A 14,866-nucleotide genomic window follows, 5' to 3' on the forward strand; every position below is an offset into this window, starting at 1 on the left:
TGTCTCCTATTACCCAGCCAGTTCTCAATCCACCTAGCTACCTGGCCTCGTATCCCATGCGCCTTAACCTTTTCTACCAGCCTACCATGAGGGACTTCGTCAAACGCCTTACTGAAATCCATATAGATGACATCAACGGCTCGCCCATCGTCAACCGTTTTTGTCACCTCCTCAAAGAATTCCACCAGATTCGTAAGGCAAGATCTCCCTCTAACACTTACTGCAGACATGCTCACTGGAGAGGACCCTGGGGTCCACCAGTTCCCACATCATACAGAAACCACACATCACATGCCCCTCCATTATTCACTGTAGTAATGTTGAAAATTTCCACACGAACTCACCTGGCCCTTTTTCTCTCAAGCCCTTTTGATATTAAGCCCTAAATGCTCACTCTACTTCCCTGTCACTCCACTGCCCACTCAGACGCTGCCCGCTGTCTACACCAGGCCTCCTTTTAAACCTGGCGCTGATTTAAAGCTGGCTGGCCCACAACTCCTCCTAACCACTCCCTCAGAATTCTTAAAGCAGTATAACAGCAGTTGCAGAGTATTTTCTACAACACAAGTCATATTATAATTTTATATTTGGATATTAGCTTGACTGTGTAATTTTCATGACATGTTTGTTCAGAATGGGTTCATACGTTTTTGAGAAGGCCTGAGCTAATGTTTGACTTTGGTTGAATTTGCCATTTCTTTCCCTGGTGTCCATCCTTAAATACGCGTCTAGATGTTGGGTAGCATGCTTTTTTTCCTGTGGAAAATTCTTGCCTCTGCTTTACAAGTGGCTCTCTGTCCCCAAAAACGCACACAGAAAACAGTGATACTGAGGAAGCTCAGTGCTACAGATGCTACTGAAGGCTGAGATCAGTTACTAGTGCAATAAAGGACTGAATCTGAAGATCTGCTTGGTGTACTGCTGGACCAGATGAAGCCTTTGCATGAGGCCGTTGAGAAACTTGCCAACTTACAATGTTCCAATGCCACCAACCGCACCCTTGTGTATAATTGCAGTACATTGCATCTGGGCCTTGAAGTGAAATGAATGCTAAAATGTTAGTGGTCACATCTTCACAATTATAAACAAACTGTGTTGAGAAAGAATGGGTAGCATCCATTTTCACTTTGGATACAAAGACAGAATAACTTCTTGCAAAATTGGTTCTTTTTGTGTATTGGTTCAGGAGTGAATTGTCAATAAAAACAGAATGACATAATTTGTTTAAATTTGCCTTCGGTTTTGTAGGTTGTAAATTCACTGCAGCAACAATCACAACAGCAACAGTCGCAACCAACCACAGTAGCTGAAAACCATGCACTGAACACTGTTGCTCCCTCAGACCCTTTGGTTAGAAGACAGAGGGTGCAAGACCTTATGGCACAAATGCAGGGAACTTTCAACTTTATACAGGTAAGCAACGTTCTGGTTTTTAAATCTATTCCAAAGGTTAAAGTGCAATGTTCAGAGATTTTTAACAACACTTATCACTATTCTTTAACATCTGGGAGCTGGCATAAACCAGTGAGCCACAACAACTACCTCATCAGTAGGTGTATCCAATTTGGAAGACCGTCGCCTTAGAGTTAATCAACTGGAGTCTAAGCTTTGGACACTGTTTTAAATCATGGAGAAGAAAAAATTACTCAGGTTCCAGGAGATAGTCACACACCTTAGGTTAAATACTTCAAATTTGGACCATGGTCAAGGGCAGGAAGTATGACTACAAGTGGGGCAGGTACATGAACTCACAGTGCTTGTAGCCTGTTTTGGCAAGTGCACAGACGGCAGGACGGATGAGCAAACGTACCACTACTGTGCTCTAGTGCAGTATTTATGTTTGGCAGAGTAAAAAGGAATATAGTTGTGGTAGGGAACAGACACTGTTTCCTGCAGCAGAGTGTGTGTTGCCTGCCAGGGTTTAATGGCATTTCCTTAGGGTTGTAGAGGAACTTGCAAGTGGAGGGGAAGGATCCAGTTAATGGTCCATGTAGTAGCTGATGACATGGGTAGGACAAAGAGAAGGGTTCTGCTGAAGGAGTGTAAGCAGTTACTATCTAAATTAAAAATCAAAACCATAAAGGTAGTAATACGAACAAAGGGCCGGAGTAGCCCATTCAGTTCCTCAAGCCTGCTCCACATTTAATAAGATTATTGCTGATCTGCCAGTCACCTTAGATCTGTATCCTGCCTACCTTCAGTAACCTATCACCCACTTGCTAACCAAGAATTTATCCACCTTTATACTTAAAGACTCTGCTTCCATCACCTTTTCAGGAAGCATTCCAAAGATTCATGACCTCAGAAAAAATGTTGCCTCTCCTCCATTTTAATTGGTGGCATCTTCGTTTTAAACAGTGACCTCTAGTTTTGGATTCTCTGAAAAGAATGAAGTTCTCTCCATATCCACCTTGTCAGGCTCCCGTTGGAACTAATCTTACAATCAAACTGCTTTTTACTCATCTAAACTCCAGTGGATTCAGGCCTAGATTTTCCAGCCTTTCCTCATAATACAGCCCACTATTCCAGATATTAGTCTGCTTCCAGCGCATTCACATCTTTCCTTAAACTAGGACTACAGCTACAGGTCCAACTTGTGCCTTGTACTACTGAAGCATAACTTACTTTTGTATTCAATTCCTCTCAATTATAACATTTTCACAGAATCATAGAATCCTACAGTGCAGAAGAGGCCCTTTGACCCATTGAGTCAGCGTGGATCAGTACCTGGGACTTTGATGTTGTGGCCATTTCTGAGACATGGATAGAGCAGGGTCAGGAATGGATGTTGCAGGTTCCGGGGTACAAATGCTTTAGTCGGAGTAGAGAAGAAGGTAGAAGGGGGGGTGGGGTAGCATTGCTAGTCAAGGACTGTATCACAGTGTCGGAGAGAAAGTTTGATGAGGACTTGTCAGTTGAGGTAGTATGGGCGGAGATTAGAAATAGGAGAGGAGAGGTCACCCTGTTGGGGGTCTTTTATAGACCTCCTAAAAGTTCTAGAGAGGTTGAGGAAAGGATTGCGGAGACAATCCTGGTTAGGAGTGAAAGTAATAGGGTAATTGTTATGGGGGACTTTAACTTTACGAATATTGATTGGAGTTGCTATAGTTCTAGCTCGCTAGAGGGGTCAGTGTTTGTACAAAGCGTGCAGGAAGGTTTTTTGTCTCAGTATGTAGACAGGCCAACTAGAGGTGAGGCTGTATTGGATTTGGTGCTGGGAAATGAGCCAGACCAGGTGCTAGACTTGGAAGTTGGTGTGCATTTTGGTGATAGTGACCACAATTCGGTTACGTTCACCTTAGTGATGGGAAGAGATAGGCGTGAACCTCGGGTCAGCAATTTTAGCTGGGGTAAGGGCGATTATGAGGCTATCAGGAGTGAATTAGGAAGCATGGATTGGATTAGGGGATTACAGGGACTGGGAACATCTGAAATGTGGAATTTTTTCAAGGAGCAGCTACTGCGAGTCCTTGATAGGTATGTCCCTGTCAGGCATGGTGGATTTGGTAGATCTAGGGAACCGTGGTGCACTAAAAGAGTTGAGTCGATGGTTAAAAAGAAAAAGGAGGCTTATGTTCGGATGAGATTGGAGGGCTCAGATAGTGCACTAGAAAGCTTTAGATTGGCTAGGAGGGAGTTGAAGAGTGAGTTGAGAAGGGCTAAAAGAGGACATGAGAAGACTTTGGCTGATAGGATTAAGGAGAATCCTAAGGCGTTCTATAAGTATGTCAAGAACAGAAGGTTGGTCAGGGCAAGATTAGGGCCAGTTAAAGACAGCAGGGGGAAGTTGTGTGTGGAACCGGAGGAGATTGGAGAAGTATTGAACCAATATTTCTCTTCGGTGTTCACGCAGGGGGACATGAATATAGCTGAGGAGGACATTGGGTTGCAGGGGTGTAAAATAGACAGTATTACGGTTGATAAAGAGGATGTGCTGGAAATTCTTGAGGGGCTGAAAATAGATAAGTCCCCTGGTCCGGATGGGATCTACCCTAGGATTCTCTGGGAGGCTAGAGAGGTGATTGCAGAGCCTCTGGCTCAGATCTTCAGGTCGTCATTGGTCTCTGGTGTAGTCCCGGAGGATTGGAGGATAGCGAATGTTGTCCCATTGTTTAAGAAGGGGAACAGAGACTTTGCCGGGAATTATAGACCGGTGAGTCTTACTTCTGTTGTGGGCAAGGTTTTAGAAAAAATTATTAGGGATAGGATTTATAGTTATTTGGAGTGTAATGAATTGATTAGAAATAGTCAGCACGGTTTTGTAGCAGGTAGGTCGTGCCTTACTAACCTTATTGAGTTTTTTGAGAAGGTGACCAAAGAGGTGGATGGGGGTAAGGCAGTTGACGTGGTATACATGGATTTTAGTAAGGCGTTCGATAAGGTTCACCATGGTAGGCTTCTGCAGAAAATGCAGATGTATGGGATTGTGGGTAATCTAGGAAGTTGGATCAGGAATTGGCTATCAGATAGGAGACAGAGGGTGGTGGTGGATGGTAAATATTCATCATGGAGTGCAGTTACGAGTGGTGTGCCTCAGGGATCTGTTTTGGGGCCACTGTTGTTTGTAATTTTTATTAATGATCTGGATGAGGGTATAGTTGGGTGGATTAGTAAATTTGCTGATGACACCAAAGTTGGAGGTGTGGTAGATTGTGAGGAAGGGTGTCATAGTCTGCAGGGAGACTTAGATAGGTTGCAGAGCTGGGCCGAGAGGTGGCGGATGGAATTTAATGCGGAGAAGTGTGAGGTAATTCACTTTGGTAGGAGCAACAGATGTGTCGAGTATAGGGCTAACGGGAGGACTTTGAATAGTGTGGATGAACAGAGGGATCTAGGTGTGTGTGTACATAGATCCCTGAAAGTTGGGAATCAAGTAGATAAGGTTGTCAAGAAGGCGTACGGTGTCTTGGCGTTTATTGGTAGGGGGATTGAATTTAGGAGTCGCAGTGTAATGTTGCAACTGTACACTACTCTAGTGCGGCCGCACTTGGAGTACTGTGTGCAGTTCTGGTCCCCGCATTACAAGAAGGATGTGGAGGCGTTGGAGAGGGTGCAGAGGAGGTTTACTAGGATGTTGCCTGGTATGGTGGGGAGGTCCTATGAGGAGAGACTGAGGGATCTAGGGTTGTTTTCGTTGGGAAGAAGGCGGCTAAGAGGGGATCTTATTGAAACATATAAGATGATTAGAGGTTTAGATAGGGTGGATAGTGATAGCCTTTTTCCTCGGATGGAGAAAGCTAGCACGAGGGGGCATGACTTTAAATTAAGGGGGGGTAGCTACAGGACGGATGTCAGGGGTAGGTTCTTTACCCAGCAGGTGGTGAGGGATTGGAATGCCCTGCCTGCTGCAGTTGTAGATGTGTCTAGTTTGGGGGCGTTTAAGAGATCTCTGGATAGGTTTATGGACGAAAAGGGATTGGTATAGGCTAGTGGGTCATTGTTTTTGTAACTGGTCGGCGCAACATCGTGGGCCGAAGGGCCTGTTCTGCGCTGTAATGTTCTATGTTCTATGTTCTATGAAAGGTCCTGACCTGCCCACTTAATCCCACTTGCCAGCACTTGGTCCATATTCTTGCATGTTATGACGTGCCAAGTTCCCATCCAGGTACTTTTCAAAAGACGTGAGGCATCCCACCTCCACCACCCTCCAGGCAGCGCATTCAAGACCCTCACCATCCTCTAAGTAAAGAGGTTTTTCCTGAAATGCCACCCCCCCCCCCCCCCCCCAACCTAAACTTCTCACCCCTCACTTTTAACTTCTGTTCCCTCGTAACTGACCCTTCAGTTAAGGGGAACAGCTGCTCCCTATCCACTCTGTCCATGCCCTCATAATCTTGACCTCAATTAGGTCGCCCCTCAGTCTTCTCTGCTCCAGAGAAAACAACCCAAGCCTATCCAGCCTCTCTTCATAACTTAAATGTTCCCTCCCAGGCAGCATCCTGGTACCAAAAGAGAAAATGCTGGAAAATGCTATGGAAAAAAAAAAGCTTAATACTGCATTCCCCTCATTTCCTTAGATCACCTTTGCCACCATTGGGAACATGCTTCTTTCATCTACCCTGTCAAGTCCTGTTAGAATTTTGTGAATTGCTATGAGCTCCCCCTTCATTCATAGGGACTCCAAATACAAACCTAACCAACTCAATCTCTCCTGAGACATCAGTTCTGCCATCACAGGAATCAGTCTGGTAAATCTTCCTCGATAGGAAGAACATTCTTCCTCAGATAAGAAGGCCAAAACTGCACACAATATTCCCCGTATGGCCTTACCAAGGCCCCATATAATTGCAGCAAGACATCCCTGCTCCTGCAATTCAATCCTGTCACTATGAAGGCCAACGTACCGTTTGCCTTTTCAGTCGGAAAAGGATTTGTACAAATGCTTGGAAGTAGAAAAACTACAGATTTATAGGAAAGGTTAAGAGAATAGGGCTAATTAGAAAGCTTTATGAAAAGACCTGCACAGATATGACAGACAAATGGGCCCTTCTTTGATCTTTGTGCTACACCAGTGATTGTCCCAGTTTCAAGATATTTTTCCAGATGCAAAGGGAGAAAAACAGATTAATCATGTCAATCACATCTGCATAAGTTACAGCTTAGGGGTGATCTTATAGAGGTCTATAAAATAATGAGATGGTCAATACCTTTTCCTAAAGGTAAGGGACTCTAAAACTAGAGGGCACATGTTTAAGGTGAGAGGGGAGAGATACAAAAGTGTGCAGAGGAGCAACTTTTTCAGTGTGGTGAGTGTCTGGAACAAGCTGCCAGAGGTAGTAATAGAGGCGGGTATAATTTTGTCTTTTAAAAGTCCTTTAGACCGTTACATGGGTAAATGGGTATAGAGGATATGGGCCAAACGTGGGTGATTGGGACTTGCTTGGTGGCTAAAAACAGAGGGGTGGCATGGACAAGTCAGGCCAAAGGGCGTGTTTCCATGCTGCAAACCTCTATGACTCAATAAAAAAAATCTGGAATCAAGCATCTACTGATGACCATGAAACCATTGTCGATTGTCAGAAAAATCTATCTGGTTCACTAATGTCCTTTAGGGAAAGAAATCTGCTGCTATTACCCAGTCTGGCCTGCATGTGACTCCAGAGCCAGAGTAATATATAACATATAACAGAGTAACATATAAGATGATTAGAGGTTTAGATAGGGTGGACAGTGATAGCCTTTTTCATTGGATGGAGAATGCTAGCACGAGGGGGCATAGCTTTAAATTAAGGGGTGGCAGTTATAGGATGGATGTCAGAGGTAGGTTCTTTACCCAGAGGGTGGTGAGGGATTGGAATGCCCTGCCTGCTGCAGTTGTAGATGCACCTAGTTTGGGGGCGTTTAAGAGATCCGTGGATAGATTTATGGATGGAAAGGGATTGGTTTAGGTTAGAGGGTCATTGTTTTTTTAATTGATCGGCGCAACATCGTGGGCCGAAGGGCCTGTTCTGCGCTGTTATGTTCTATGTAATGTGGTTGACTCTCAGCTGCCCTCTGAACAAGGTCAACTAGGGACTGGCAATAAATGTTGGCCAGCCAGCGATGCCCATGCCCATAAATGACTTTTTTTAAAAAATGAATCTGATTTCACCACCCTTTCGGGCAGTGCATTTGAGGTCTGTCAAACTTGCTGCATAAATTATTTTACAGCTCTATCTTTTACAATCTTTACACATAACTGAAATCCCTTGTTTCTTCTGTACCTTCTAAGGTCTTAATATCCTCCTAAAGTTTAGAGTCCAGAATTGGACAGGGTACTCCAGTTGAGGGCTAATCAGTGTTATGTATATGTTCATAACTTATTTGCTTTTGCACTATATGCTTCTTAATAAATCCAAGGACAGGAGTGTACCATTTTGACTGGACAAGTGCAGAACGTTGTTACTGTCGAAGATTTGTAACCATGCACATCCTCCTTTTAAAACTACACCATTTACTTTGTTGCCTCTCCTCATTCTTCTTAACAAAATGTATCATTTCATACTTTGGTTTAAATTACATCGAACCATTTGCCTATCCCAGTAGTCTGTCTCCCACAGGTTTGTTAACATAAGACATAGGAGCAGAATTAGGCCACTCGATCCATCGAGTCTGCTCTGCCACTCACCATGGCTGATATTTTTCTCATCCCCATTCTCCTGCCCTTTCCCCATTATCTCTGATCCCCTTATTAACCAAGAACCTGGCTATCTCTGCCTTCAAGACACTCAATGACCAGGCCTCCACAACCTTCTGTGACAAAAGAGTTGCACAGATTCACGACTCTGGCTGAAGAATTCCTCCTTGCCTTTGTTTTAAAGGATCATCCCTTTAGCCTGAGGTTGTGCCCTCTGGTTCTAGTTTTCCCTACTAGTGGAAACATCCTCTCCATGTCCAATCTATCCAGGCCTCGCAATATCCTGTAGATTTCAATAAGTTCCCGCCTCATCCTTCTGAACTCCAAGTACAAACCCAGAGTCCTTAACCGCTCCTCATGTGACAATGCCTCCATTCCAGGGATCATTCTTGTGAACTTCCTGTCAACCCTTTGTAATCCTTCCTTAGGCGTTCTACAAATATGTGAAGAATAAAAGGATAAGAAGAGAAGGGATAGGACCTATAAAAGGTGAAGGGGGAAAAATTTATGTGGAACTGGAAGAAATGGCAGAGGTGCTTAATGAGTACTTAGCCTCGGTATTCACGGTGGAAAGTGATCTGGGAGGTTGTACTACAGGTTTGCGGCAGACTGAAAAGATTGAGTATGTGGATGTTAAGAAAGAAGATGTGTTGGAACTTTTAAATTCTATCAAGATAGATAAGTCGCCGGGACCGGATGAGATGTACCCCAGGTCACTGTGGGAGGTGAGGGAAGTGATTGCAGAGCCACTGGTGACGATCTTTGCATCGTCGATGGTGATGGGAGCGGTTTTGGAGGATTGTGGATGTGGTTCCTATTTTCAAGAAAGGGAACAGGGATAGCCCGGGAAATTACCGACCAGTGAGTCTGACCTCAGTGGTTGGTAAGTTGATGGAGAGGATTCTGAGGGACAAGATTTATGAGCATTTAGAGAAGTTTAGAATGATCAGAAATAGCACGGCTTTGTCACGGGCAGGTCATGCCTTACGAGCCGAGTTGAGTTCTTTGAAAATGTGACTGAACACATTGACGAAGGAAGAGCGGCTGACGTGGTTTACATGGACTTCAGCAAGGCATTTGATAAGGTCCCCCATGCAAGACTACTTGAGAAAGTGAGAGGGCATGGTATCCAAGGGGTTTTGGCTTTGTGGATCCAGAACTGGCTTGCCTGCAGAAGGCAGAGTGTGGTTGTGGATGGGTCTTCCTCTGTATGGAGGTCCGTCACACATGGAGTGCCCCAGGGATCTGTTCTAGGACCCTTGCTGTTTGTCATTTTCATAAATGACCTGGATGAGGAAGTGGAGGGATGGGTTAGCAAGTTTGCCAACGATAGGAAGGTTGGTGGTGTTGTTGATAGTCTGGAGGGATGTCAGAAGTTGCAGCGTGACATTGATGGGATGCAAGTCTGGGCGGAGAAGTGGCAGATGGATTTCAACGCGGATAAATGTGTAGTGGTCCATTTTGACAGGACCAACAGGATGCAGGAGTACAATATCAAGGGTAGGAGTCTTAGCAGTGTTGAGGATCAGAAGGATCTTGGGGTCCGGGTCCATAGGACTCTTAAATCGGCCTCGCAGGTGGAGGATGTGGTCAAGAAGGTGTATGGTGTACTAGCCTTCATTAATTGAGGGATTGCGTTTAGGAGTCGGGAGGTAATGCTGCAACTTTATAGGACCCTTATCAGACCCCACTTGGAGTACTGTGTGCCGTTCTGGTCGCCTCACTACAGGAAGGATGTGGAAGCTATTGAGAGGGTGCAGAGGAGATTTACAAGGATGTTGCCTGGATTGGGAGGCATGCCTTATGAAGATAGGTTGAGGGAGCTGGGACTCTTCTCCCTGGAGAGACGATTGAGAGGCGACCTGATAGAGGTTTATAAAATGTCGAGAGGAATAGATAGGGTGGATTCTCGGAGGCTATTTCCCAGGGCTGAAATGGTTGCTACGAGAGGACATAGGTTTAATGGTGCTGGGAAGCAAGTACAGAGGAGATGTCAGGGTTAAGTTTTTTACTCAGGGTGGTGAGTCAGTGGAATCAGCTGCCGTTGGTGGTGGTGGTGGAGGCGAACTCGCTGGGGTCTTTTAAAAGACTTCTGGGTGAGTATATGGGACCTAATGGGATTGGGAGTTACAGATAGCTCTATGGCTTGGTAGGTATAGATGTGATCGGTGCAACTTGTGGGCTGAAGGGCCTGTTTGTGCTGTGGTGTTCTATGTTCTATATGGGGCCCAAAACTGCTCACAATACTCTAAATGGCGTCTGACCAGAGCCTTATACAGCCTCAGAAGTATATCCCTGCTCTTGTATTCCAGCCCTCTCAACATGAATGCCAACGTTGCATTTGCCTTCCGAACTGCCAACTGAACCTGCAGGTTAACCTTAAGAGAATCTTGAACAAGGACTCTCGAGTCCCTTTGTGTTTCTGATTTCCTAAGCATTTCCCCATTTAGAAAATAGTCTGTCTCCATTCATTCATCCTTCCAAAGTGTATAACCTCACTCTTTTCCACATTGTATTCCATCTGCCACTTCTTTGCCCGCTCCGCTAACCTGTTCAAGTCCTTCTGCAGTCGTCCTGCTTCCTCAATACTACCTGCCCCTCTACATATCTTTGTATCATCTACAAACTTAGCAACAGTGCCTTCAATTCCTCCTCCTAAATCGTTATTGTATATTGTGAAAGGTTGTGGTCCCAGCACTGACCCCTGAGGCACACCACTAGTCACTGGCTGCCATCCTGAAAAAGACCCCTTTATCCTCACTCTCTGCCAGTCAGCTGATCCTCTGTCCATGCCAGGATCTTACCCATAAGACGATGGGCTCTTAACGTATTTACCAATCACCTATGTGGCACCTTGTCAAAGGCCGTTTGGAAATCTCAATAAATCATGTCCACTGGTTCTCCTTTCTCTAACTTCCTTGTTATCTCAAAGAACTGAAGAGATTTCTCAGACATGACCCCTTGACAAAGCCGTGCTGACTCAGTCCTACTTTATCAAGCACTTCTAAGCACTCCGCGATCTCACCTTTAATAACGGACTCTAAATTCTTGCCTATGACTGATGTCAGGCTAACCAGCTTATAATTTCCCATCTGCGCCCTCCCTTCTTAAACAGCAGTGTTACACTTAGCTACTTGCCAGTGCTCTGGGACCCTCCCTGCCCCCAGTGATTCCTCAAAGATCACTTCCAATGCCTCCACAATTTCCTCAGCTATCTCTTTTAGAACTCTGGGGTGTAGTCCATCCGGTCCAGGTGATTTACCCATCTTCAGATCTTTTAGTTTTCCCAGAACCTTCTCCTTAGTGGTGGTCACTACACTCACCTGTGACCCTGATTTTCCTGGAGCTCTGGCATTTCAGTTGTCTTCCACCGTGAAGACTAATGCAAAGTAACTACTCAGTTCCTCTGCCATTTTTTTGTTTCCTATTATTACTTCTCCAGCCTCAGTGGTCCAGTGTCTATTTTTGTATGATTGATCATTGTATGGTTGAGTTTTTGACGCAGATGGAGGATGAGAAAGTAGGGTCCTGGACCTGTGTCCTCTGTTTGAACAGCGGGGAGTACGATAGGATGAGAGAGGAATTGGCAAATGTGGATTGGGGGTGCAGATTGGTCGGTAGGACTGCTGAGGAACAGTGGAGGATCTTTAAGGAGATCTTTTTCGGTACTCAGCAGAAATTTATTCCAATGGTAAAGCAGGACCGTAGGAGAAGGGATAATCAGCCGTGGTTATTGAAGAAATTAAAGGAAAGTATTAAATTAAAAGCTGATGCGTTTAGAGTGGCTAAAAGTAGTGGGCGAGTAGAAGATTGGGAGAGGTTTAAAAATCAACAAAGATTGACAAAGAAAGTGATAAAGGAAGGATAGACTATGAAGCTAAACTAGCACTAAGTATAAAAAAGGATAGTAAGATTTTTTTATAAAGATATAAAGAGGAGGAGGCTGGCTATGGTGAATGTTGGACCCTTAGAGGATGAGAGGGGGGATTTAGTGGTGGGGGATGAGGAAATGGCTGAGGTCTTAAATAAGTTTTTTTGCCTTGGTCTTCACGGAGGAGGATGCGACTAGTTTGCCGGGTATTAAAGTTAGAAGGATGGTCGGAGTTGAGGGCCTGAATGCGATCACTGTCACTAGAGAGGTAGTGCTTGATCGACTAGCGGGACTGATGGTGAACAAGTCCCCAGGACCGGATGGAATGCATCCCAGGGAAGGAAATGGCAGAGGTGATAGTAGATGCCTTAGTGATTATTTTCCAAACCTCGCTGGATTCCGGGGAAGTGCCAGAAGATTGGAAAACAGCTAATGTTACGCCGCTGTTTAAAAAGGGTAGCAGGCAAAAGGCAGGGAATTATAGGCCGGTTAGTTTAACGTCTGTTGTGGGAAAAATGCTTGAATCTGTCATCAAAGAAGAAATAGCGAGGCACCTTGAGAAGAATTGTTTGATAGAGCAGACGCAGCACGGATTTGTTAAGGGGAAGTCGTGTTTGACAAATTTATTGGAATTCTATGAGGATGTGACTAGTGCGGTAGACAGAGGGGAACCGGTGGATGTGGTGTTTCTCGATTTTTTTTCAGAAGGCGTTTGATAAGATGCCACACAAAAGGTTGCTTCAGAAGGTTAGGGGGCATGGAGTAGGCAGTAAGGTGTTAGCGTGGATAGAGGATTGGTTGTCCAATAGGAGGCAGAGAGTTGGTATCAATGGGTGCTATTCTGATTGGCGGTTGGTGACTAGTGGAGTGCCGCTGGGCTCGGTGCTGGGGCCTCAGCTATTTACCATTTATATAGATGATCTGGAGGAGGGGGCTGAGTGTAGGGTGTCGAAATTTGCTGATGACACAAAGATGAGTGGAAAAGCAAATTGTGCGGAGGGTGTGGAAAGTCTGCAGAGGGATCTGGATAGGCTGAGCGAGTGGGCGAAGACCTGGCAGATGGAGTGCAATGTTAGCAAGTGTGAGGTTATTCACTTTGGCAGGAATAATAGTAGGAGGGATACTATTTAAAGGGCGAAAAGCTGCAACATGCTACGGTGCAGAGGGACCTGGGGGTCCTTGTGCATGAGTCGCAAAAACCCAGCCTGCAGGTGATCAGGAAGGCAAATGGGATGCTGGCCTTTATAGCGAGGGGGATAGAATATAAAAGCAGGGAGGTCTTGCTGCAACTGTACAGGGCGCTGGTGAGGCCGCAGCTGGAGTACTGTGTGCAGTTTTGGTCGCCGCACTTGCACGAGGATATTTTGGCCTTGGAGGGAGTGCAGAGGAGGTTCACTAGGCTGATGCCGGAGATGAGGGGGTTGGACTATGAAGAGAGGCTGAATAGACTGGGTTTGTACTCGTTGGAGTTTAGAAGGATGAGGGGGGATCTTATAGAGACGTATAAGATAATGACGGGGATGGATAGGGTAGAGGTAGAGAGATTCTTCCCGCTCAGAAAGGATAGCAGGACTAGGGGGCACAGCCTCAAGATAAAGGGGCGGGGGAGGAGCAGTTTAGAACAGAGTTGAGGAGGAACTTCTTCACTCAAAGGGTGGTGAATCTCTGGAATTCTCTGCCCATTGATGTGGTGGAGGCTACCTCACTAAATATATTTAAGACACGGGTAGATAGGTTTTTGGTAGGCAAGGGAATTAAGGGTTATGGGGAGAATGCGGGAAAGTGGAACTGAGCCACTTCAGATCAGCTATGATTTTATTGAATGGTGGGGCAAGCTCGAAAGGCTAGATGGCCTACTCCTCCTATTTCTTATCTTTGCCTTTTTTTTCTATATTGAAAAAACTCTTTCCTATCTTCTTTTATACTACTTGCTACCTTACACTCGTATTTTATCTTTTCCCCTTTATTTCTATTTTAGTTTTTTTACTACATTTGAGTTTCATGTCATATGCAGACTTTAAAATTATGTCCCATATATCAAGCAATTTGATACTGGGCATCCATAAGGTAGAGTGGACCATCAGCAGCATTGAGCTCTATCACAATTTGTAAACTCGAGGCCTGTCATATTTGTGTCACTGTACTATTACTGGCAAACCAAGGGGTCAACCTGGTTTAATGAAGAGTGCAGGAGGGCATGTCAGGTACAGCACAAGAAATACCTTTTTTAAAAAAAAGCATAGAAACGTAGAAAAACTACAGCATAAACAGGCCCTTCGGCTCACAAGTTGCGCCGAACATGTCCCTACCTACTAGGCATACCTATAATCCTCCATCTTAAGTTCTATGTACTTATCCAAAAGTCTCTTTAAAAGACCCTATCAAATCCACCTTCACCACCATCGCCGGCAGCCAATGCCACGCACACACCACCCTCTGAGTGAAAAACCTAGCCCGACATCTCCCCTGTACCGACTCCCCAGCACCCTAAACCTGTGTCGTCTTGTGGCAGCCATTTCAGCTCTGGGAAAAAGCCTCTGAGAATCCACTGCTTCACAGCTCCAGGGTCCTGGGTTCGATTCCCGGCTGTGTCTGTGTGGAGTTTGCACATTCTCCTTGTACTCTGGTTTCCTCCCACAGTCCAAAGATGTGTGGGTTAGGTTGATTGGCCATGCTAAGAAATTGCCCAATAGTGTCCAGGGATGCTTAGGTTAGAGGGATTAGTGGGTAAAATATGTAGGGATATGGGGTAGGGCCTGGGTGGGATTGTGTTCGGTGCAGACTCAATGGGCCAAAGGGCCTCTTTCTGCACTGTAGGGTTCTGTGATGATTCTATGATCATATCTAAGCATATCCTGCCACATCCAGTCTTGAAAGAT

General features: G+C 45.2%; 1 protein-coding gene across 2 annotated transcripts in view; it reads left to right on the forward strand.

Moving 5' to 3' along the window:
* caprin1b (cell cycle associated protein 1b) overlaps nucleotides 1–14,866 on the forward strand; it is a 237,663-nt gene that overhangs the window by 116,674 nt on the left and 106,123 nt on the right. For both annotated transcript variants that reach the window (XM_080189836.1, XM_080189837.1), the window contains exon 9: nucleotides 1,249–1,413. In XM_080189836.1, the coding sequence (XP_080045962.1) occupies nucleotides 1,249–1,413 (165 nt within the window). The remainder of the gene's footprint in view (nucleotides 1–1,248; nucleotides 1,414–14,866) is intronic.

Source organism: Carcharhinus amblyrhynchos, chromosome 6 (genome assembly GCF_965287045.1).
Source record: "Carcharhinus amblyrhynchos chromosome 6, sCarAmb.v2.hapA, whole genome shotgun sequence".
Taxonomy (NCBI): domain Eukaryota; kingdom Metazoa; phylum Chordata; class Chondrichthyes; order Carcharhiniformes; family Carcharhinidae; genus Carcharhinus; species Carcharhinus amblyrhynchos.